General features: G+C 42.6%; 3 protein-coding genes across 4 annotated transcripts; 1 reads left to right on the top strand and 2 right to left on the bottom strand.

Moving 5' to 3' along the window:
- Positions 1 to 144: 144 nt before the first annotated feature.
- On the bottom strand, positions 145 to 8,809 carry amt (aminomethyltransferase). The gene is made up of 9 exons (XM_084366495.1): positions 8,454 to 8,809; positions 6,569 to 6,736; positions 6,255 to 6,335; positions 5,386 to 5,517; positions 5,198 to 5,276; positions 4,673 to 4,818; positions 2,936 to 3,116; positions 2,097 to 2,252; positions 145 to 1,687 (listed from the first exon to the last, which is right to left on the bottom strand). Exons 1-9 carry the CDS (start codon positions 8,598 to 8,600, stop codon positions 1,512 to 1,514), a joined length of 1,266 nt encoding a protein of 421 aa, XP_084222621.1. The 5' UTR covers positions 8,601 to 8,809; the 3' UTR covers positions 145 to 1,511.
- A 2,061-nt stretch (positions 8,810 to 10,870) lies between these two features.
- Positions 10,871 to 13,438, top strand: LOC311264684 (uncharacterized protein). The gene is made up of 4 exons (XM_084365755.1): positions 10,871 to 11,166; positions 11,919 to 12,073; positions 12,191 to 12,409; positions 12,652 to 13,438. The coding sequence occupies exons 2-4, from the start codon at positions 11,938 to 11,940 to the stop codon at positions 12,783 to 12,785; spliced, it is 489 nt and encodes a 162-aa protein (XP_084221881.1). The 5' UTR covers positions 10,871 to 11,166; positions 11,919 to 11,937; the 3' UTR covers positions 12,786 to 13,438.
- A 147-nt stretch (positions 13,439 to 13,585) lies between these two features.
- hyal3 (hyaluronidase 3) lies at positions 13,586 to 24,197 on the bottom strand. 2 transcript variants are annotated; one of them, XM_084365753.1, is made up of 7 exons: positions 24,112 to 24,197; positions 16,033 to 16,422; positions 15,050 to 15,485; positions 14,787 to 14,934; positions 14,561 to 14,687; positions 14,371 to 14,460; positions 13,586 to 14,292 (listed from the first exon to the last, which is right to left on the bottom strand). In XM_084365753.1, the coding sequence occupies exons 2-7, from the start codon at positions 16,393 to 16,395 to the stop codon at positions 14,017 to 14,019; spliced, it is 1,440 nt and encodes a 479-aa protein (XP_084221879.1). In that variant the 5' UTR covers positions 16,396 to 16,422; positions 24,112 to 24,197; the 3' UTR covers positions 13,586 to 14,016. The 2 variants fall into 2 exon arrangements, with proteins under 2 accessions (XP_084221879.1, XP_084221880.1); XM_084365754.1 differs by lacking the exon at positions 24,112 to 24,197 and adding an exon at positions 21,280 to 21,335.
- Positions 24,198 to 24,418: the final 221 nt, after the last annotated feature.

The raw sequence follows: 24,418 nt of genomic DNA on the forward strand, positions 1-24,418 counted from the left end.
TCAGTACCCCTCCAGACCTTCTTTAGCATCCAAAATTACCACCACATTAATGTGATGAGGAATCTGTTGTATATAAAACATTTGTGCAACCTTTTTTTCATGTCAGTGTTCATTTCCATAAATAAAACCACAATGGCTCAGGGGTAAGTGAAAACGTCTTTAATAGAGAAATGATATTTTTTAATCAAACAAACAATATTATTCAAATTTTTTACATTGAAATTCAGTTCAGAATTAAAACTCACAGTGACTCAGAGTTAACAAACTTTGAACCTATAAATCAGTAGTATTATTTCTATAATAACTATGTTATTATTTTCAGAAAATAAGACATTCAGAGCGCCACAGAAAGTCCGAAGACAATGTCCTAGTTTAATACAGAAATTACATTTCATTAGTTGCCAGACAGAACACATATAATGACAATTAACATATTTTCAAGTCAGGTTATCATCGTACCTCATGTAGTGTAAATTACTCCAACCGTCTGATGAGATCAGGTTATTGATGATATCACAGAGTAAACCAGAACTCCCTTAAAATCCCTCCACACAAGAACTTGATGAGAAAATCTAATAATTAACACAAAAATGCAAATTTCACAAACTGAACTGGCAAGTTTGTGTTAATTGGCTTATTTCAGGTAGGGGCTTTGTGTCGGAGGGATTATGAGCTGGCCCTGTTTGACCTCCCATGATTAAGCTGTTTACGCCTAATTATAATAATAATACACATGGAAATTTGGCTCTGTGGTATTTGAAAGACCTTAAAAACACTGCCAACATGTAGTGAATTAATATCAAAAGAAGCATTTGGAATCTCTTTGTTTTGGTCCAGTGGTGACAAAGTAAATGCTGTCATGTTTCATTAGCAAAACCTATGTCCTACAAGAAAAAGTTAATTAAATACTCCTGTTTAATGGATCCACAGGGCTTCACTGTTTTTATTCTTACTGTAAGTGCAGTAAGTTGATTCAGTTAACCTGCTTTCCACCGACAACTTGATCGATAAACCATGTTAACAGAGAATCTGGGCCCATACATTCTCTACAACACTGCTTGTAATGTATTTCATGCACACCCATTCACAGGGGAAACCTGGATGCTGTGTTGCTTGACACACACAGGTAGCACACTGTGTGTCTGTATTAAGTGTCCTGCTCATAGTCTTTGTATTATGTGCTGGTGTCCTCGAACCACCTGTCAGTTTATATTGTTGCGTCTCTGCTTTAGTGTCTCAAATACAAACTATTGTGCATTTAATGTGCTTCACAATAAAGTGACTGAACACATCAAACCAGCACACATACTGTATTGTATAACAGCTTATCATTTTGTATTATTTTCTTTCAGTGTACTCTACCTTGAAGACTCAGTCTTACATTGGTGTTGCATTGCTGGAGGTAAACAGAAGGGGGCAGCATTGGTGAATATCGGACAGAGTGGAGGAATGTTCCAGTGAGAGTATACAGTGTGTATTGTGCATTTATGTGTGTTTGTGCGTCTGGGCATCTATCCAGTGTAGTAGTTGGTGGGGACGAAGGGCATCTTGCTGACGGTGGCGGGCACAGCTTTCTTCCGGACCTCCACCTGGATGGCCGTGCCGTTCTTAGCGAATGCCGCATCCACGTAACCCATGGCAACGTTCTTTTTCAGGCAGGGAGAGGGGCAGCCGCTCGTCACCTCACCTAAATCAAACAGCAAAGATTCTGTCATTGATTGGAAATCTCTGTCTGACACCCATTCTGGCTACATCTTCAGAAAAAACACAGATAGCGAGCCAGAATAAAAACATTTTGGTAGCTACTCCGTGCTTCAGATTTCCTCCCTGAGCAGCACACTGACTTGTTGATTGACTCAATTTTTAGCTGCTCACACATTATGTTCATTACTTCCTTATTCACACAATCACTAAATGTTAGGACTGGCAATATACCTAAATTCATAAGGACTTTTCTTTTGATTATTAACATATATCAATTTGACGTATGTATGCAAAATAACATGTGAACATGTGACAAAAAATAGAATTAATAGAATCAAATAGAGGCTTTACTGATAAATCTTTTTTGTGCGTCAGTGGTTGTCCTTTCTTACCTATGACCTTTCCGTCAGGGCTGAGTATGGGTGTGTGTTGTCTGACGGGGGGGCCGGTGGACACCAGACCGACTCTCTTCCTGGTTGTCTTGGCTTTGATCTGAGGTACGATGATGTCAGCGCCGGGGAAGTCCTTGTCCTTACGCCGACGCTTTCCTGTGCGTGAGAAGACCGAGCAACAGAGTTAATACACAGGACAGACTGACACAGCAAGACACCACAACACGCAGAGAAACTTCTTCACATTTAATGGGAATGGTCTTCATCAATAGGGATATATTTGGCTCTTTAGCTGCTAAATGCGCCACTAAGTTCAACAGCTAATCGCTAACTGCATCTGTATGCTGTTTGGTGCTGAGCAGGTAATGTACAGCTCTAGAGATTTTTCACTAAAATCAGCTGCATGTTATGGCTAAAAATGATGCTTAGAGCGTGGTGAGAGCGAACTAAAACTAAAGTTGTGGGCTGGACAGCTAAACAATGAGCTAAAGGGAGCTCCTGTGTGTAATCTCTTGTGTGTCGGACTTGAACATTTCTGATTCAGCACGTGACACCTCGTTTGTTTGTTCATGTCTTGGTTGGTCTCTTCTGGTTACCTGGCAACCGGTCCCACCAACTAAAATATTCCAATTGACAGCCCCCATAAAACAGCAAATTGTCTTTTTTATAACATGTTAATTAGAGAGATCTTTCCATCAATCTTCTTATCTAACGCGCTGCTTGACAAGAGTCCAGATATAGAAAGAAAGATTGACGTGTCCTAAAATCACCCGTTCCATCACAGCCTTCCTCAAAAACAACCTCATGGAAATATTTCAGACTGAATATTCAAATCTCACCTAGGGTCCAGACTAGGGTGGCCTCCACAGGTGTGGTGGTCTCATCTATGTCATTGCCATAGAGACAAAGCCCCGCTTCCAGCCGCAGACTGTCCCTGGAGCCCAGACCGGCCATCTTCACCTCGCTGTTAGTCAGCAGCTTCTCCGTCAGCTCCACCACTCTGGACTGAGGGACGGAGATCTGGGACAGAGAGACAGACGCACTGAGGTTGAGTCTCAATCCAAGAGTTCTCATGGAAATGATTAACTGGAAACAGTTTATTTAACCTCGTCATCAATACTGAAATAAAAACACATCTGTTGGCAGGAACTGTTTCAATAAAGATGGACTATCATTAAGCAGATGATTGAAATAGTTTATTACATAGTGTAGAGTCGGTCTACTTGAGGGAACTTGTGAGTCTCAGCAGTGAGGGAATGACTCAAACAAACAAACAAAAGCAAACTCCCACATTCCCTTTTGTCAGAAGACCAACCCACATCCATCCTGCTTTCTACAGAGCTCCAGCACAGCGGGCCGACAAGAAAAAGTTACATGTAGTAAACAATTAATCTGGAATCAAGGAGTAGGTTCCTCGCAAAACAGAATAGCTGTGTTGAACAGTGAGAACAAGAGACGTCCTCTATCATTATGTTAAGTGAGTGACAACAAAAGGTCTGTGTGTTTATGCGACAAGTTTAGGAGCATGTAAATCACAAGACAATTATCAGATACAAAGAAACGCTAAACATCCTCTACAGTTTCCCCCTGACTGACTGTTCCTCTCGTGTCATCATGAGGCTCACATTTGTGGATTAAAAGAAATGTCTCAGAGAAATTTGGTGTGCTCATGTTCCTCTCACGATGCATTGCATTAACTTCGGTGATTTCTTAACCCTTCATATGATGCGATGTAAGCATGTAAGTGTTGTCATTGTGAGTTTTTTAGGCTGGCCTTACACAGTGAAACCTTTATGCAACTTTAATCGGTTGAAATAAGGTCAACCAACTAAACTGTAATCAAGTTGCAAAGCCCTCTGGATGCACAAAACTCGGTTGAAGCAGTTGTTAAGTACCATTGCAGTACGGTGAAGTTCCATTTCAGCTGATTGATTTCGACTTGAGAATGGCTTATCTCCAAACAAACAAAATATTAAAACAGCAGATCGTGTCCTGGACAAAATAAAAAATACCCTCATAGACTTCATGTTATGTTTGTAGCTCTTTTTTAAACAGCTGAACCGTGTCAACAAACAGATGTGAGCTAGGTAAAGTTTGTTTACTTTGCAGTTAGCCAGTAACTAGCATTACTGCTAGCTTAGTTAACTCTGATGTGACTGTTGTTTATACATTTTTAGCATGCTAACATTAGCATCAGACTCAGAGCCAAAATACAATCTCAAAGAACCTCCAACCTGTAGACTCTTGATTTTGGTTTTTACCACTTTGGCCATTATATGTAAGCAATGACAGAAGATTGGGTTTCCTGAAATGCAAAGGTAACCATGAACACATACACAGTTGGTTGCCTGCTGTTTAATTAACTGTATCTTACGTATAGACTCAGAACCAAAGTCAAACTGTTGAGTGAAGTGTCCTGTTTGAGATCTAGTCATTTAAAGTTTTCTCAAGGCCTCAGAAAAATGTGTAAATTGGTTCTATAACTTTTAAACTTAGCTAACGTTTAACTTTCCTCAAAGTCACTTTCAAAAAGCTAAAAAAGCAGAGGAAGGAAGCAAAGACAGAGAGATGCTGACCTCCACCCCGTCCTCTCCTGTGTATCCACAGCGGGTGACCCTGCAGCCAGGAATGCCGAACACAGTGGCCAAGGCAGATGTCATGAAGGTCAGCTTACTGAGGTCCTCCTTCAGCCCCTGCTGGAGCACCTGAGACATGGACGGACCTGACAGCACACATACACAACTTTAAAAAAGGATTCAGTGAGTAAAGAGTGAAAAGAACTGAAACAAAGTGCAACAGAAACATGACATTATTAGAGTAATACTGGCAAGGGCAAAAAAGAAAAAACAAAGAAAGCAACTGAGATAATGAAACAAAAACCTGGGAGAAGAGAGAGGAAGAACAACATATAGAGGGAGGAAAACGAGATGGAGAGAGGATGAAAGAGGAGGCAGAAGACAACAAATGGGCAGACATACAGGAGGAAGGAAGGAAGGAAAGAAAGAAAGAAAGAAAGAAAGAAAGAAAGAAAGAAAGAACAACAATATAGTGAAGTGGAGGAAAGGCAAACAGTAAAAAAGGAGAGAGGAGGAATACTTTACCTTGCAGAGCAATCAGCGCTTCATCAAGGAACTCCAGATCCACATCAAATCCTGCAGATTTGAACTCTGCTAGTCTGGCCTGCAGGTAAAACACACACACACACACACACACACACACACACATCAGACACTTTCTATTAGTCTTCCAAACCTACCTGTCTGTCTCCACACTCTCTGTCTGTACTCACCTTCATGCGAGCCGAGTCTTTGTCGGCACAGCCAGCGTTGGAGACGACGTAGAGGTAGGACTGGTCCGTCCTTGTCACTATGAGATCATCGATAATTCCCCCTTTCTCATTGGTGAAGAGGGTCAGTGTACCCTGGGCGGAGAAAAAGATGAGCAGGTGAAGGATTAAAGGTCAGAGTGGATGTGATGTTATTGCAATCTAATTCTCTCTATTGGTTCTTTCACATAGCGCAGATCTGTTAGTCAATGTTATGTGAAGTTTGGACATTTAATACCACATTCTCTATGATTAGCTGAAACGTAGATTGAGGATGCCTCAAGATTGATTTTAGTAAAGTCGTGTTTCAAGCAACATTATGTAGAAATTGTTGTTTTGAGCGTTTTGGCGCCCCCCCAGGTTCTGAGCGCAACACCACTGTTGTATACACAAATCCCAGGTGTGTAACAATTTGTCAGACCTAATGTAGGTGCTAACTACAAACAAAACTCATTACATCATAACAATGTTATGTGTTGAAATTTGTATGTTGAAGTAAACATGTATGTAACACTGTGATCCTACCCTCTCACTGAAGTTACATAGTGCAGACACAAGAGATAGGGGGCGGAGACACCACTCACCTTATTACAAGACACTGTACTATCAAAATGATTTTGAAGCTGTTATTGATCTACTCCCTTCTGCTTTGTTTTGTCAAAGTAAACTGTGTGTAAACTGTGTTTTTAAAAAGTGCTTTATAAATAAAGTTTATTATTATTATTACTATTATTATTACTGTAGTAAGGTAAGTTACAGAATTCTGCTTTAAGAATAGCTCTCACTAAGTGGACACAATTCCAGGTTCAACATGAAACAATCCTTCTTCTCACCTGGTTGTCTTTGAGTTCTGCAATATCTGCAACCACTAGAGACTCCATGAACTTCACCCTGTCTTTGCCATGGACTTTGGTCTGTCACAAAAAGGAAAAAAACAAGTATTTAAACACAGTAATGGCAGTTTTGTTTTTTTATTGAGGGTTGTTTCTTTTATAATTAATCAACCAATTAATTGCTCATAACTGACAAAGTACTGCATGTGAACTATATGTCTCTATATGGATGGGATACGTGAGTTTGTATATGTCTGTTTGCCTTCAGGAGTCTACTTTATGTATTTCTTTGTGTCTGTTTGGACTCCTCTCACCTGCAGCATGTGGCTGACGTCAAAGATGGAGCAGTGCTCTCTGGTGTGCATGTGTGAGGCAATGTGACTGTCTTTGTACTGGACAGGCATACTCCAGCCTGCGAACTCCACCATCTTTCCCCCCTGCTCCCTGTGGAAGTCAAACAGCTGAGTCTTCTTCAAGGCAGCCTGGGGGAAACAAAACACGACACTCAGTTTGCAAAAACATTAAAAACACAGAGAATACAAGAACCACGGTTGAGATAAAGTGAAATTGTATGTATTAATTGTAAAATGGTTGTTGAAATGATGCATCTTAAAAGGTGCTACATGGAGGATTTTAAGTATCCATTATGTTGTCGATGTTTAAAGGTGCAATATGTAAGAATGTGAGTTTAAAACATTTAAGCTTACATGACCGCTCGCAGCACGATTAAGTGAGCTAACTAGCCATCAGCAGCTAAAGTTGGCAGCAGTTAGCGGTTACTCTGGTGATACACTGCTCCTTATCTGTCTGGACTATGAGTTTGACAGGTGACCAATTCTCACATATTGCAGCTTTAAATATTAAACGTTACATTTCTGTTAGTGTTTCATTTTTATGTTGCCCTTTTCAATTGAATAACAACAGTCCAACCACTTCCAGAGACGATGCACACACTAAAATAAGCATGTTTGGAAAGACTGTTTTATATTCAATAACAGTTTGTTCTGCAGATAACAGAGGAGGGACATAATGACACATCCTTGTTAAATATAAAGCTCAGGTTCTAGTCTGATCCATCAGACAGCCAAATGACAGACTGTTCCCTCTGTTGTAACTTCTGAGCTTTGAACCCGCCGAAAGGGGCTTATCAGCGCAGTAGCAGAAATGCATTATGGGACATGTGGAGTAGGAGCGTGTGGGCACTTTACAAAGGCTCTATCGCTTTTTACAAAACTGTCCAAGTCCAAAGTCAGCTATTAATATGAATGAAAGGAGGGAGAGCTGGTTGTTCTGCTTGTAATACACACACACATACACACACACATACACACACACACACAGACACACACTCGTGCACTTAATGAACAGATTAGGGCACACGGCGTGGGTAGGACTTTAGTCTTTCTGCTTTGTGCAACACTGAGATAAATCAGATACATTATAAAAGGGACTGATACCTGAGAGGCTCCCACTGATATGGACTTTATCTGAGCGGCTTGATGAATGAGACGCTGCTGTATTTTGTCATTCATAACCTCCTTTGCCGGATGAACGAAGCCTCACAGAGACGGTGCTGACAGTGCTGTGGAGCCAGTCACTCGTGCTTTTAATAAAATCATCTTGTGCAGCTGAGTGAAGTGAGGCAGGCGGATGGAGGGAGGGAGGGAGGGAGGATGGCAGTCTGCCGGGACAGACGCATGTTAAGTCTGCATGAACTGACACACAGACCCTGATGCTGTTATTGTAATGTGTAGTGTAACACTGAAAGAGCCAGTGATGGCTGATACAGCTCCAATATATGTATATATATATATATATATTCCAAAAACACCTTCTGGATCCTAAAAAACTTGGATTTTTACAACAAAAATGTAAAATATGATGCAGAAATGTAAAACCTGACATAAAGCATGAGATGAATTCATATTAAAATGACTACTGAGGATAATCAACACATGTAAACAACTTTTACAGGCCACAAAAAGAATATTATATTATAGGAAAAGTGATGTCATATGAAAATAAAGCTATTAACTGATCAGTATAATTGGAAGACCTACTGGTAACATGTGACCTGGAGAGTTTAAGGCGGCTGAAGAATGCAACACTTACATACATGAAGCTGCTTTAAACGACACTAATGTTAAAGCACTGTGGATGAGCCGTATCGACAGAAGTCTACAGTCATGCTCCACTAACCTCCGCACTTGAAGCCTGTCTCTGCTGCTGCTGCTGCTGCTGCTGCCCCGCACATCCAGCCCCAGCGACCCGCAGCAAGCCGTCCCTGGAAGCCCGCAGCCCGAGCCCCGAGCCCCCGACCCCGACCATCAACCGAGCCCACATCATGCCGCCCGAGTCCCCGCTGAAGTGTCGCACAGACGCACGCTCTCCTGAAGCACTTCCGCTGGGTTACTAAACTCTTTGGACTACACTCGCTGGAATTTGTGCTTTCCTGGCAAAAACACACGGAGCGGGAGCGATTGAAGGAAGGAGCAAAGACTTGTGGGAAATGCGGTTCATGGCTGTGTTCGCCCTGCAGGGGTTCACAGGCTGGTGCAGTGAGTGTGCCTCATCGCGTCCAACAGGTCGTGTAAGACAGAAGTTATGGTGAGTGGTTTTTGGCACAATGTCTCAGCCTCCCTACGGAAGCCCATTTCTGCCAGTTCAAGATGAAAAAAATGATGATGAACTTGATGGTAAATCAAAATGATGAGATAAATGTTGAATTTTCCTCTCACAATTATGATTTACCATGGAAATATGTTTTCATCAAGCCTAGTTTCACATGTTCTTCCCCCTCTAACTGGCAGAAATGGGCTTCCTTTCATTAGGCATATTAGCTGACCACAGATTAGATCATAGGCCCATTAACTACACATCTATAAAGAACCTTCATAGCAGCCTAATAATAATAATAATGGTAATAATAAGCTTTATTTATATAGCACCTTTAGAAACAGAGTTTACAAAGTGCCTTGACTATTAAGCAAAAGCAGGAAACTCAGGAAGACAATATTACAGAATAAGCACTCCACAGTCGAGCCACACACAAGGAAGCCTCGTCTACGGTGAGTTAAAACAAGAAGGCAGGGCAGAAAATGTAAAAACACAAAAAAGTCAATGGTAAGTTAAAGTGATAAAACAGAAAAACGAAAAAAGAGACAAGAAAAAAAATTTAATGACAATAAATAGATAAAAATAACAAATAAAAGCAGTAAAGGAAGGTAAGAAAAGATGAAAAAAGGGTTAAGACATCACAAGAGAGGAATAAAAACAGATACATAGACTAAGTAAAAGGAGTGAAAGATGGAAAGATGAAAATTCAGTTAAAAAGAGTGCCTTCACATAAAAACAAGTCTATAAAATTGGATTTTAAGATGTGATTTAAAAGAAGATTCTGATTGAGGCTGAGTCTGCAAGCCTTGTCATGCAGAATCAGTAACAAATACCATATTATATTATCTATATTATGGTATTTGTTCAGGAAGCTCAACTGTTTTAATGTGGATCCAATAATCATGACATAGAAAGTTTCAAACTTTTTGCTTTATGTGTTGGTTTGGTACTGATAGTGTAGTAAAGAGGGACATTTTACAGTCAACATTTAGAAGAAGAGAAAAAATGTTTTATTTAAAAGCAACACCAAGTCCGTCCTAATGTACGTTTCTAAAGGATGGTGGCAAACTAAAGCTGATATGAAAAGGATTGAGGCATGCAAGACAAGACAAGACAATGTGGCAGCTGGTTCAACAAGATCACAACCTTGGGATTAAACCAAAAAAGAAACATTATAACTGAAATATGGCGGAGCTGTGCGGACGGCTGGACCGTGGGCTTTGAATGGGAGCAGCAATTGATGCGTCATAATTGGTTTTAAAGTCCTGTCAAAATCTTGTTTCTCTTCCTGAATGTTTGAGCTCCACTGTGCAGAGCGATGTCGGTGCAGAGTTTGGCACGAGAAGGCTGTTTTCACATTCATTGCTCAAAGTGTGTGTTTTCTCTGCTCTCATTCAAAATCTAATTCAAAGAGGCGGGGCTACGAGCTTGATTAGTGACATCACAAACAGTTCAGAAGTTAATCCTGGTCCAATATTCAGCAGTGTGATGTGGAAGCTTGAGTATTCATGAGTCTGACTGCTAACTGTTAATTCACAATTACTAAAATGGAACTTGTTTGAGAGTTTACGTCCCACTAAATCAAGACGTTGACACTCAATTTTTCCATTATTCAGAAAACAGACTCAGTTCTTGAGTTCCTGAAACTAAACAGGTGTTTTTGGTCAGATTCAGTCGCCCACACAACTGTGTGCCCCATGACATTTGTCCATGTGAGTATTTGTGTGTGTGTTCATCCCATCATGCCCTCCACCCAGATTATTGAGTCATCCTTTGGCCTGAGAAACTAATAATACCCCCATGTCTCCGCTGCTATTTTAGGCCTTGAGGGCCTGCAGGGTTGGGTGTGTGTGAATGTTTGGAGGGGGCTGAGAAGACTTCCCCCCTCTCTCTCTCTCCATGTCTCTACCTCTCTCTACCTCTCTCACAGGGCAGTTAGGGTGGGCTAAACGGGAACAGGGACGCGCACAAACATAGTTAGCATGAGGGGCTGGCACTGGGGCGTCCTGCAGTTGCTCAGTGACACACACACACACTCACAAAGAGGACTCGGACCCCGAGGCAAAACCAGGAGGTTCCCTATTTTCATACATCAAGGATTTTACTGGAATTTACATTTTCGTTGTTGGGATTTAATCTGAGTTCCGTTGGGTTACTTCTGGACGACCTGTGTGGATATTTAATGTAACCCGTCGCTGCTCATGTGGGTGCAGACACAATCGAGAGTCTGAGTGTGAGGGTGAAGGAGAGGAGCAGCAGATAGTCAAGAACAAGTAGCCATACGAGGCGACAGAGGGTAAGTGGGAAGAGGAGAACAGTATTTATTGATCTATGTTATCCAATAAAACCGATCTAGTCTGAGTACAATCATGTAGTCAGGCTGTAATCCAGTTAATCATCCATCCATTTATTCAGTTAGTCATTATATAGGAGCCTGTCCTGTACTTTGGTCCTTGATTCATACTCCAGCAACGTTGTGCCTTTATGGATTCGACAACCAGCTCTATTAATAGCTCTGATAAATCAGCTATTCATATGACCTGTTTGTTTTGTCTTCAAATAGAAACCAGGATGATGTTTTCCTGCCCTCTCACATGATACATGCCGACCCTCCTCTAATTTCCAACTTCATATCTGTATAACATATTTTCCCAAATAGAACCAAAACTCCATTTACTAATGAAAGGCAAGTGTCTCACCAGAGCGCAGACCAACAGCATCTGCAGAAGCTGACACTGTGTCTCCTATGAAGCAAGTGAGACACACATAAAGTGTGTTTCCCCCGTCTGTCTGTGGATTATCAACACATCACAGAAAGCTGCCAGCTCTTAATGAATCAAATCACTCAAAGCTTTGCTTTGCTTTGCTTTGCTTTGCTTTGCAACCCTTGGTAAACACTGTCCTGCTATGTGCTGTTTACTGACACAAGTTTCAGAGTTTTGTGTAAAAGTTGATTCTCCTGGTATTTAGAAACGTACACTGTGGATGTAGGCACTGGATAGAAGGTGTTAACTCGTGAAGTGTTTGAACTATCTGATTATCTGTCAGCGCCTCAAGCGGAGGAGAGATGTCGAGGCCTCCTTCCTCCCAGAACACCCCTCAGTTCCAGAGGGTCAGCGAGAGAGACCTCACAGAGATCGAGCTCCATTCTGTGGACTCCATCAACGACCTCCACCGGACACACCACGATCACAGCCACAAAGGTACACACACACACACACACACACACACACACACACACACACACACGCGTGTCTTGAACCAGCCACAAAATGTACACACACATTGACACTGATGGGCTGTGCTCTCTATGGTTTCAGTGCTAAGGCCTCCTCGTCCTGCTTACGCACCCTCACAGAATGGGAACCTCTACACATTTGACGCAACAGCTGTCAATCAAAGAGGCCACCCAGTCGGCAGCAAATGGCAGAGCCGTCTACAGGATATGCTGACACCCAGTTCATCACGTGCCTATGCCATGGGCTGTGCTATTATCTCTTTGCTACTGCTAACCGTGTTTCTCATCTTCTACTTTTTGGGTGAGATATCACATTCACTGTTTTTCATTTGTTTCTCTTGATATTTGTATTTCCTCGATCTATGAATAACACTTCATCCAGTTTCTTGTCCTGGATGTCTTCACATTTTTGACTTAAAATCTTTACTTCGGGCTACGCCATGCTATCATTTTTAACATTTTTCAAACAAAGGAGAATGTTGCATAGTGTAGCCCAACATTTCTCAAACTGATAGTATGAATTTGTTGGTTTTTCTCCTCCAGTCCAGCAGGGCGGCGCAGTTCGGATGCTGACTGAGGCTCTGAGGGAGAAAGAGGCCGCAGCTACAGAGCTGTCACTGCTGATCCAAGAGCTGCAGGCGCTGAGACACAACCTGACAGCCATCAGAGGAACATGAGGACATGTTTACAAAAATAAACATGCTCATGTATACATGCACATTATGAATAAAGGACATCGGATGCCTTCAAGTGCAGCAAAACTGTGTTTTACAGTGGATTTACCTTGAAGAGGAAACTTTTCCTTTTCTTTTAATTAAATGTATCTAATGGAAGCATTTTATTAAGAGATGGGAGGTTTCCACTCACTCCTGCCCAGCCACTGTATGAAAAGGACTTGAACTCAGACACTTTTTGTTCGGTGATGGCGCTGTCATTAAAGCAGCATAAGAGATCAGATTAAATGAATGGAGGCAGTATGTCATCATTACATAGCATGACACACCTTGGATGTCTTTAGCAAATCACGTTCAGTATTATTGCTCAAAATAATGAGTGTCTTTAAACTGTTACCATTGTCCCACACCAAGTGTATTTATTGTAAATGATTTTTAAAAGCCTCCAGCTCAGCTGTGTCGTGTTGTGTGGGTACATGTGGGACAGCAACAGTCAGAATATGGTGGAGTGACGAAGTGTAGAACCGCCTCTGATCACAAGAACAGATCAATAAATGTGATAAATAGTGTTTTCCAAGTATATACCTGTTAACCTCTTTGTTTTGTCTATTATTGAATGGTGTTTGTTCTAATAAAGGTCTAATAGACCGAAAGCATTGCAACACTGTATAGATCCCTTCTCTTATTTTGGACTCCAGCTCCTTAGAAAAGATCGAGCTGGATGGAGACGCTCTTCCTGCATTATCGACATTGTTCTTTTTTTATTACAAAAAAGAAAACCTAACAAGGTTTTGTGTTGGACAGGCAATTCAAATTTATTGTGTTTTCTGCAGAAAAGTGATACAGTGTACTGCAAGATCAACTTGTGATGAGCACAGCTTACAACAGTGGTGGACTCAAGCTGTGTGAGGGGCGGGGGCAAACAATCAAAAGGGCACTGGCTGCGTGTGGTGGGGCAAACCCGGAAGGATTCCAATTATTTTTTTATTTATGATGTTACTCAGATTAAGTATAACTGCTACGCCTGTGTAATACAAAAACACAGGAAACATTAACTATTTAACCATTTGTCAGCACGGCTTGCAGGGCAGCCTAGGAGGCACGTCTTCATGTTTTCTTGTCACCTTTAGAAAACATGCTGATAAATTCACGTTCAATTAAATTATTTTTTTACAGTACTACAAGGGGCTGTCAATTCATTAATTGTAATAATGTGGAGGCCTCAAATCTACTATTATGTCCTTGGCTTGGATTGCTTGGGCGGTCTGTTTCCGCTCTTCTCCACTTGACACTCCTTCCCGGTCCAGCCTGGGTAGCACTGACACAGGAAGTGGTCAGAGGTCATAGCTGGAGCTGAGGAGAGCATGAGACCCGAGCTGGGGCGTCGCCTGGCGCAGCGCCCATTGCCGTGGCAAAGCCGGAGGCTGCAGCTGCGGGTGTCAGACCTCAGCTTCCGCACTACTGGACCCAGGACGGTGCGTATGTAGTTTCTGAGAAGGATGCACTGATGCTGAGGAGTGGGATGAGGGGAGAGGGTTACACACATAAACACACACACATCAATAACTCTCTCACAAACATTACATACCTTGGATTTGGCAAACTTCAGCTCTCCCCACAGCACCACTCCAGCAGCTCCCAGCGCCGCACTCTCGCCCAGCGTGTGCCTCAGGTCCGTCTGCACACACAAACACACTCACAATAACTAGTTTGAATGAGAGATTTATCTTGTTGCCAATAAACTGGTTTGTGCATGCATGAGTAGGAACAAACCCCACCTTATTAAGAAAGGTGAGGGTGTGTGTGAATGCCAGCCTTGCGTAGGGGAGGACTGGTTTAGCAACATGGGTAACGTTGTTATGGCGCAAATCTGACGCCACCCTCAAGGCCTCCAGCAGTCTGTGTCTGAGTGGAGAAGTCAGAAATGTTCATCAGCAAGTCATTCAAAACTCAACTTCAAAAACAGTCATTTCCATTCTCGGTTTCACAGAGAGTTCTCTGTACCTGACCATCAGAGCTGCATCCTTGGATCCTGCCAGCCTTTGTGGCAGGTAGATGCTGGGATAGAGAGCGGTGGACTGACACCAGAGCCAGCACAGCTGGTCATTTTGCCTTTTGGTTCCCCTGTGGCAGCGTCCAGTGTAGTTTTTATCTGATCACAGACAGAAAACAAGAAGAGACACAGGTCAGTTTTTGTATCCTCAGTTCTGTCTTAAACAAGATCATAATCAACAACCAAACAGTACTTAACTTAGTCTTTGTCCTACCTGTCTTTCTCTTATTCTTATTCAAGCATGCAGGAAAACCATAATACCCCCAGAGTCCGTTTCGACGCTCTGTGACCACCGACCGCAGCGTCTCCTCCATGAACCTCCGAGCGCTCTCCTCAAACCTTTCCCTTGCCAGTGATATTATGTCCCCCTCCGACAGATCCGGTCTCTCCTCTCTCACCAGCAGCTTGGACATCCTCCGGTACTCCATCTTGGCTCCGAAGTTTCCCTCCCACAATGGCCGCCACTCTTCCCAGTCGATAACGGCTAAACCACTGAAGTCTGGCTGCAGCATGCTGGTGACCTGCGTCACTGTGCTGGTGAGGTGAGCTGAGAGGTCGCCAAGCTGCGGTATGCCTCCGTTCACCTTCCTGCCGTCTCGGGAGAGGTACGGATATTTCCCCAGGCGGTCGCGGTAGAAGATGGTCATTTTCTGGGAAATGTAAGCATTAGCATGTATAAGATTATAACAGAGCTCTGCTGCTCCTTTTAGCCTCTTTTAGCTTGTTTTGGTTTCATGACACATTTACTGTTTGCTTGAGTCTTAACGTCATCAACTTTGTTTCTTACAGCAGCAGGCAACTTTATTCAGCAGACAGGCTCTGATAAACCCACTGTACACTACTTGCCCAGGATCAAACAGCAGACAGACAATGTTAGCGACTAGCTAATGAATGTAGCATAATATCTAGCAGCTAAAAAGCCAGACATTTTTCTTAGTGAGTTAGTGGAAACCAAACCAAAGATTTAAGGAAAATGAAAAATGGAATATAGGACAGACAGAGGCACAACTCCAAATGAATGCTAATGTTGTTTTGGTTGGAATATGTATAAAAGGCAATCCTTCGCTGACACTTTAGCCTTGTATAAGGTGGAAAACATTCTAGGCTGTCTGTCCATGAGTTGTTTGACTTCTCCTGCCTCTTGTCTATTGTGTTCATACATAACTCATATCTAAAACACAGTCTGAGGTCAATCACCTGTCCCTGGAAGCGCTGCTGCCTGTTCTCCACGATGTCGAAGTCTCTCAGGTCCAGGCGGATCTTGTAACGTTTCTGACACTGTGCAGTGGGCATGTTCCACACCACGACGAAGGGCCGGCTCTGCAGGATCGGTGCTGCTGCGGCCACAATGGGCAGTAGGGTGGTGGGGAGCGCAACTCCAGGGGTGGAGGTTTGTCCACTGCTTGCAGTGGGCAGTGGCTTATGGGGGAGGGCATCTCCACGGGTGGGACTATGGGGGAGGGCATCTCCACGGGTGGGACTATGGGGGAGGGCATCTCCACGGGTGCAGGGGATGAAGGAGAGGAGGAGGAGGAGAATTGAGAGGTGAGACAGCACCATGGCCGCTCAGAGACTGATGTGTCCTTCCTGACAGGAGAGAGAAATGGACCAGTGAGATTTTGATTGATGAGGAACTTTTCTGCACTGGGATAAAGACCGCTGTCAAGAATTAAACTTGTCATTAATTGGTTGTTTGAACTTAGCTGCCAGAAATTTTACTCATTGAATGTAAGCTAATAACATTTTAAAAATTAAAAAAAGTCAAAGAAATACGTCATTAAATTCTCTTTATTAACATCATTGTTCATGATTGAAACATCAGATGTAATAAGACGCATCACTTCCATCACTTTAACAAGTCTACAATAAGGCTTCGGTTCTCAACAAGGCACATTCAAACCTCGAGTTCAACATTAACGCGTCACATCATTTAACAGCAGCAGATACAGACTGGATTGGAGGAACAGAGCTGCTCAGGAGGCAAAAGTAATTAACTGGCTGTTTGATGAGGGAAGATAATCATTGTCACAGTCAATTGCCATCCTCGTCACAACCCCTCCACCTCTTTAAAGATCCCCCAGACATCTTTTAACACATATAATAACACTCGACATTGAACAATAACGTGTGATAGTCAGTTAATAGTTAAATATTCTCTAAATTGTATCTACTTCTTCTCCCTGATTAAAAATCCAAACTCTACAAAAATGTGAATTATTTCAATTTCAAAGGTTTTATGTGTCTGAACAGTCCATTCTCAGCGGTCCTGACCCCGAGGCTGCAAGCTTCCACATCACACTTGTGTCTGTTGGACAGTGGACTGTGACTGGCTTCTGAACTAGCTGTGATGTCACAAAATCTTAAATCCTAAACTCAGATTCAAGGTGAGCACAGAGAAACTTTCCCCCTTTAGTAAAGGAATTTAAAGGTCCAGCGTGTAGGATTTAGTGGCATCTAGCGGTACAGGTGGAACACTGCAACCAATTTAACACAGGTGGAAGTAACTAATTACAGCTACTCTAATTACTGGGGGAAAAAAAGTTTTTTTTGGGTACTTGTATTTCTTCAAGTCTAATTTTACTCGTGCTTGTGCATCACACCGTGTAATTTACTCTACTGCTACTTATCATTTGAATTAATATCTAAACTCTTCATCTGCATTTTTGTAGCCAATAAGTCCGACCATGAACACGCAGTGCAAAGTGACCCTCTGTAGATATAAAGGGCTCATTCTGCAGTAACAAAAACACGATTCTTAGTTTCAGGTAGTTTTACACTCATGGAAACATAATTATGAATATTAAATTCCATTTCTGCCCTAAACCGTACACACTGGACCTTTACACGGATCGTTCTGCACAGTGAAGCTCAGACAATCCAAGCAAAGATATAATAAGCACAACACATTCTTCAATATCATGTATCCACTTTACAGCCCGGTTCTTTTATTCACAGTGTTTGCCACCATTTCTATTTTACTCACAGCTTTGAAGCAGATACACAGGGACAGACACAGACACTGAGGTTCAGTTCAGTTTGACACAGTTGTATGTAGTTATCTAAACCAGGTATGTGGAAGTCAAACTAGGGTTGATCGCTTCAAGCTGCCAGCAGTAGCACCTTCATCTTCTTCACTTCAAAACATATCCAATAAGAACGATGACCCACACCATGAAAATAAAAGATTTCACTTCAGTATTAAGTGATGGTTTTGTTTTAAAGCTTACAGCACATCAACACATCTCTGGTTCTACATTTGTGCTGGTGTCCGAGTGTCCGCCCAAAGATTCCCGACCGTGCTTGAGAGAGACCGGCTGTGTCCAAATGTGTGCTGGCAGTGAATAAATGTGTACATGAGTGCTTTTATGTATTTCTTTGGTTTACCAGATCTCCTCCATTACTAATTTTCTGTGCGTTGAAAGAACTTTAATTAATGTGGGCTAATACATTCCCAAGTGTTTCTGATTGTGTGTTCGTCAAATGTCTTTGTGCATCCAGTAGATGGGAACTCCTTTGGCGTCTCTGTAGGGAGTTTCAGTCAGAGTCTGAACTACAAGCTGCCCTGCTGACTGAGGAGAAGCAGGTGGTGGAGGAGGGATGGAAGGAGGAGGGAAAGATGGGGGAGGAATGGAGGGAGGAGGTGGTGGAGGAGGGATGGAAGGAGGAAGAGGTGGAGGGATGGCGGGAGGAGGTAGTGGAGGAGGGATGGAAGGAGGAGGAGGAGGAGGATGTGGTGGAGGAGGCAGAAGAAGATGAGGAGGTAAACTAGAAGGTGAAGGTGACCCTACGTCACAAGCACTCCCTGAGTCTCTGTTCCCTGGTGGTACATCAATATTTGTCCGTGTTTCTTCACTCGGCATTCTGGAGAGCTTCAGAAGCATCTCCATGGGAACAAACGCCGTCATGGCGCCTGCGTTCTGCACCGGCGTCGACAGCACGTAGCCCAGGTGGGCGTAGAAGTGCTGCTTGTCGTGGGTGGTCAGACACATGCGCTTGAACCCTCGGCTTCTGGCGTAGCGCTCAGTCTCCTCCATCAGAGTCCGGCCGTAGCCCTTCCCTCGCTCCGCCTTGGAGACGACCACCGACTCCACGAACAGGCTGCTGCCGTGACCTACGACCCGGGACAGCCGGGCGTGGCCGAGCAGCCGCTCCGTGTCTCTGTGGCCCTGCAGGAGGACCAGGCAGACGGGGAACTCTGGGCAGGACTTCTGGAGGGAGTGGACCCGGGCGGCCTGGCTCCTCTGCCACTCGGAGTTGACCAGGTCGGCGCAGGGTACCAGCAGGTCCGGACGCCGGTGGATGGGAACCGCACGGATCTTCTCGGGGTGTTCAGAGTCTTTCTCAGCACACTGTGTCGGACTGTCTGAAGTTGAGATGCAGTTCAGCTCACCTCCGCTCTTCCGTGTGGAATTCCTCGCTGTTAGTGGTTCGGACCTGTGGTGATCAGGGTTCAACTATAGTCAGTCTTCACACAACTCCTGCTGCTACGTGTCAAATGTTAGAAAACGTTTTCAACATGCAGTTTCTCAATTTTGCGGGTTAGTCTGACCACAGCACAGTCTGAGCAGATAGACGAGACTTTCATCATCATGAAAGCAGCTCGCACGGATCAGACCTGTCGTCAGGATCCTGACAGAGCTGCTGTAAGAGGAGACGCTCGCAGGAGGATAAAACTAGACTGTCGCTCTCCTTCTAATCTGTGTTTCCACTGCAACCTTTACTGTCCACCTCTCGGGTTTCTGTGACGAGGTGTGCCTTGCTCATGAGCACTTTACTGGCGGATACAGAGATATGTTCACCCTCTACTGTTAACCACGGTTGTTTTTAGGAACACTGTCCAAATGAAAAGTCTCACCACAGAAAAAACGTTTCTCACGCTGCATGTTTTACCAGCGTGAGTGTGAACATGTGCTTCGTCCTCGGCAGAATGAATCAGCTGACTTCTGCCTTTGGCCTTTATAGAACGTGCATACTGATGACTGGTCGCACTGACGATCACAGGTAAGTTGTCCTGAGGTGCTGGTCACACAGCTCCAGCTTGATATCCAGAGTTACCACCTTTACACAGGTTCTGGTCCAGTTTGTGCACCGAATTTTGAAACATTTGGAGCAAATTGACCAAAAACAAATTCATTTGGAGCCTGAAAGGCAGGTTTCCAACTGGAACTAAAGAGCGGCAGTTTTGTCCTCGACCTGAAGTGACGACATCAGTGTGATATTCCACAGGGGGCGAAGGCTGTTGGTCTTACACCTGATAGTCTTCTACGTCTTCTTTCATTAATAGTCGGTCCAGGCTTGTTGTATGAATAGAAACAAATATCTGTAATAACACAACAAAAGCTTGCAGGTAATCGGTGTGATCTGCCATGTCGCTGCTACTGTTTACTCCCTTTTGCCAACCAACGTCGCTGATGAACTCTTGATTGCAACGGTTCTGCTCAAAACTGGTGGAAACACAGGCTGGTTAGCCAAGGATCCAAAAATCCTGAACAAAGGTTCAAGAACCAGAACTAATTAAGCAAAAAAATGGGTAAATGTAACTGCAACAGGAGGATGCAGAGTGCTTAAGGACAAGAGGCGCTCGATGTAGTCACAAAAACTCTAATGTCCTGTATTTTTCCCCTCTGTAATTCTATGATAGACCACTGCAGCATCATGTTAGCTTTGGCAGGAACCGACTGGATGTAACTTTAGATGGAAAGCTGGTGTCTGGCATGAAGACAAGGATGAAACTCTGTAAACCTCTGTAATACAAGAACCGTATAGAGTTAAACTATTAACTGCCATGAATAGAGTCGATATGATTTATTCACTCGACTCAAACTGTGTTTACAGGAGTCACAATTAAAGAGCTGTTACTCAAATAATGACATTATTTAAGTTAACACATCTCCTACAGATCTTTGTGTGCATTTACTGTCAAGTTATTTAACAATCTAATGCTGTCATCATGAATGGGGAAGTCAACTCTTATCCACCACATCTTACCACACAGTGTCCAGAAGGCTGAACTGCAATGCAGTGAAGACACCCATTCTGCTCAACTCACAAGTATGCCGGTTTCTGCTGCATTTGGTGTTTTAGCCTTCTATTAACACATCATTTCTCTATGTTAGTACATAAAAACATTGTTCAGTTGTGTCAACTCTGATGAAGTTATACTTCAGCCTCATATTCTCGTATCATATCATGCTATTAGACCACGATGTCCACTACAAGTTGGCATTTTGTAGCACAAAGTGCGCCAACGTGGTGGATCACACATCAGCAGAGTTCATCTTAAAGCTGCGAAGAAGCACTGAGGAGTGTCTCCATCCGAAAATGTTCACAGAAGAAAAAACACAGATGTAAAATGTTTGGGTTTTTTTTAAATGCCGTGGCCCAAATAGTCTGGGATTCATTGCAGAAATTGGAAAACAAATGACTGAAAAAGTACTAACTCACCAACGGAGAGAAGCTGAAGCCAGACGTCTGACTGTCAAACAGCTGCAACCTGCTGTGCTCTGTAGCAATGTGCTGTCTACTTAACGCAATTTAAACACATGCATGTAAAAAAGGGATGTTACAGTGACGCAACAGGAAACTGGCCCTCTACTGATAAGAACAGAGATAAAAGAATGTCAAAAATGACAACATGACACCACAGATGCACTAGTAACATCGGCAGTAAAATCAGGAAATAACACTTATTTTTCCTCATTAATATGCTGTTCAGAGTAAATAATAACAATAATTAGACATCCACATTCTCTACATTTGTTAAGAGTGACATTAATTCATGACACTTGACAGGGATGTGATGGGCCGTCTTCACAACAGACATTTTGACTCACAAACACAGGTGAACTAACGACGAACAATGGCTCTGTGCTGTGTCACAGGAAGTCAGCAGCTAAATGGAAGCCAGCCATCATTAATTTATTATTCATCCATCGCACTGAAGGGCTCTTGAGCAAGGCACCGACTCCCTCACATTCTTGTGAGACCTGCAGGAAAATAATTTGCTTACAGACATCAATTTGAATTTTTGTTTTGTTTTTGTATTTAACATGTTTGCCACTTACTCCTGCGGTCTTCAATGCTGCTACAGCTCTGTGGAGATACTTCGACCTTGTGTTGCCAACATTTAGCTCCACAGTTGCCTTTAGCAGGATTGCTGTGGTTTAGCCACAGTAGTATTTCAATGAAACACAAGTTATTTTTAAGATTTTCTGATTGAAAATAATTATTTTTACGGTTTTAATGTTTTTTATTTTGTTTTTATCATAGCCCTAAATTATTTTTACTATACTGTATGTAGATGTTTGATAGATAATGTTAGAATAATGTAGATTAAAAAAAAGGATTTAATAAGTATATCCCTCCACTTTTTTTCAGGCTTGTCAAAGCTTGTTAATGGAATATACTTTGTAACATGCTTTTCATTGTATTATGTTTATTTGTTGAACTAATTTAACTTTTCGTTTTGTTTGGTTTTCACATGTCAAAAATCAATTTGCATTCATTCATTATTTCAGTGTTTGAAAAATGTGATACATGTGCATCTGGGTAAGTGACTAGATCATTAAATAAATGTAAGATTTATGTATATTTACATCATCTATGGAAGGAGTGCTCAGATGCAACACATGGACATTGCCTCAGAGAAAGAGGTGACGCTGCGTATACGAGCAGCTGGTGTCACATGTCAAGTTACTTAACTTCCTGTCGGACTCGTAAAACAACCAAATGTTTTTATCTTTGAACAAAGTTAGGAAGCCCCGCAATGAAGCAGGGCATCAAAAAATTAGTTGAAACTCTTATTGTTCCTCTCCACGGAAATCTTTAGTAAAAGGCGAAAGATTTATACGATCTGAAGAGAAACAAGAGTGTACTGAAGACTGAAGGGCTAAGTGCCGGGAGTCATTCTCCGTCATATCTCCCTCTGTTAGGGTTACAGATTACGCGCTTTAGAGTGCACACGGATCATTTGTGTCATTCAGACACACACAATGTTAACAATGACTATAAACCGCACTACTAATGCTTTGAATGTAATTTAAGTACAAATAATTTAGTATTTTACTACACGCACGCTATGCATTCTGGGACTCCTACTGATATGGCCACGCCTCCTCTTCTTGAACATGCTATATTCTGTTAAAAACGAAATGCTTTTTTGTATCGATGAGCGTGTGATGATGCTGTGACGTTTGAACTACGAGATGATATGAAGTATTTCCACCAGACTTCAGAAAGGCGCTACTAATTCATGTTTTTCCCACTCGTGCGCTAAATTGTACGCATGCGCGTATAGCAGTCCGAAGATAACTGGCATGGAGAGTAATCGCCTTCAATTTCGCCATGGCGAAAATCTGTATCAAGCCAGTATATTTAATTGTAGTCATAGTTCTTCCCCGAGAGTGTGTCCTCTTCTATTGACAAAGTGACTCCATGTTCTGAATTTAACACATTTCACACATGAAATATGTGTTGTTGTTTTTTAATCGGAGCATTTTCGCACATGCGTAGTGTGACAATCACGGAAGTTGCTTACTAGCCAGCAATATTCGATTAAATATGCATTATTTTGGGCTGTGTTCTGCTCCATGCTCCATCTCTGTGGTATTATTTTATATGGTCTTAATTTGTGTGTAAACATTTCTAATGAATTTATATCACTTAGCAGTTTTGCTCTTTATCCGTCAAATCTTTGCAGACTCTTCCCAACTCTAACCTACTGTAAGCTTGAGAGCATCTTCGTTTATATTCATGCTTCCCCGGGCCAGTTTTACAATAACTTTTACAGTAAGCTAGCACACCAGGTGGGTGGACAGTAAATACACGTATAAAGCAAATGGTAACTTAGTTTGTTACTATCCTGTCAAGAATAACCTTTTCCCCCCAACTGGTTGCAGCAGTAATAAAGATAAACGCATCACAGTGGCTGTGACTGTAGCGATATCAAAATGTCTTCTTCAGTGTGATACTCCTCAGTAGACACGTTGGGCTCCTTTACAAAGAAAGAGCAATGTTTTCTCTCCCCGCACACAACAGGCAGCTCGACCACACTGTAAACTACTTGCTCTCCTTCCTTCTCAACTTCCATGTAAGGTAAGACTACAAATCTGTCAGTTAGGAGTCACTCCTGCATGCTAGCTAGCTCATGCGCTTACTTTTAGCTTCGGACGCGCATGCAGCACAGTGACATTTATTAGATATTAGAAAGAAGCACGTTTAATGTTCATTAGCGAATAAAACTGCATTATTTTCTCACCACACTGTAACGATACCTACATTTTACTCTCGCGGTTCATCGCCGGGGCTGGTCCTCCTCAGAGAGCTCGTGTTGGACTCACAGCTGATCTGTGGTCGGGTTTAGATCTTAGAACGCGGAGAAACAGCTGGTGACCGTCAATGAAATCTGCTCCCAGATCAGTTTATAGGCATGAACACTATCTCGTCTGTATCATGAGGAAATGTTGATGCTCGTCTGGTCACTAATCTAAGCGGTCGTGTCTGCCACCCTGCGGCTGGGAGTGTTATTACACCACACAAATCAGATCAAGCTACCTACCTGTTGGTACTGTACAATAACCGCAGC

Source organism: Pagrus pagrus (assembly GCF_965226575.1).
Source record: "Pagrus pagrus genome assembly, chromosome: 11".
NCBI lineage: Eukaryota > Metazoa > Chordata > Actinopteri > Spariformes > Sparidae > Pagrus > Pagrus pagrus.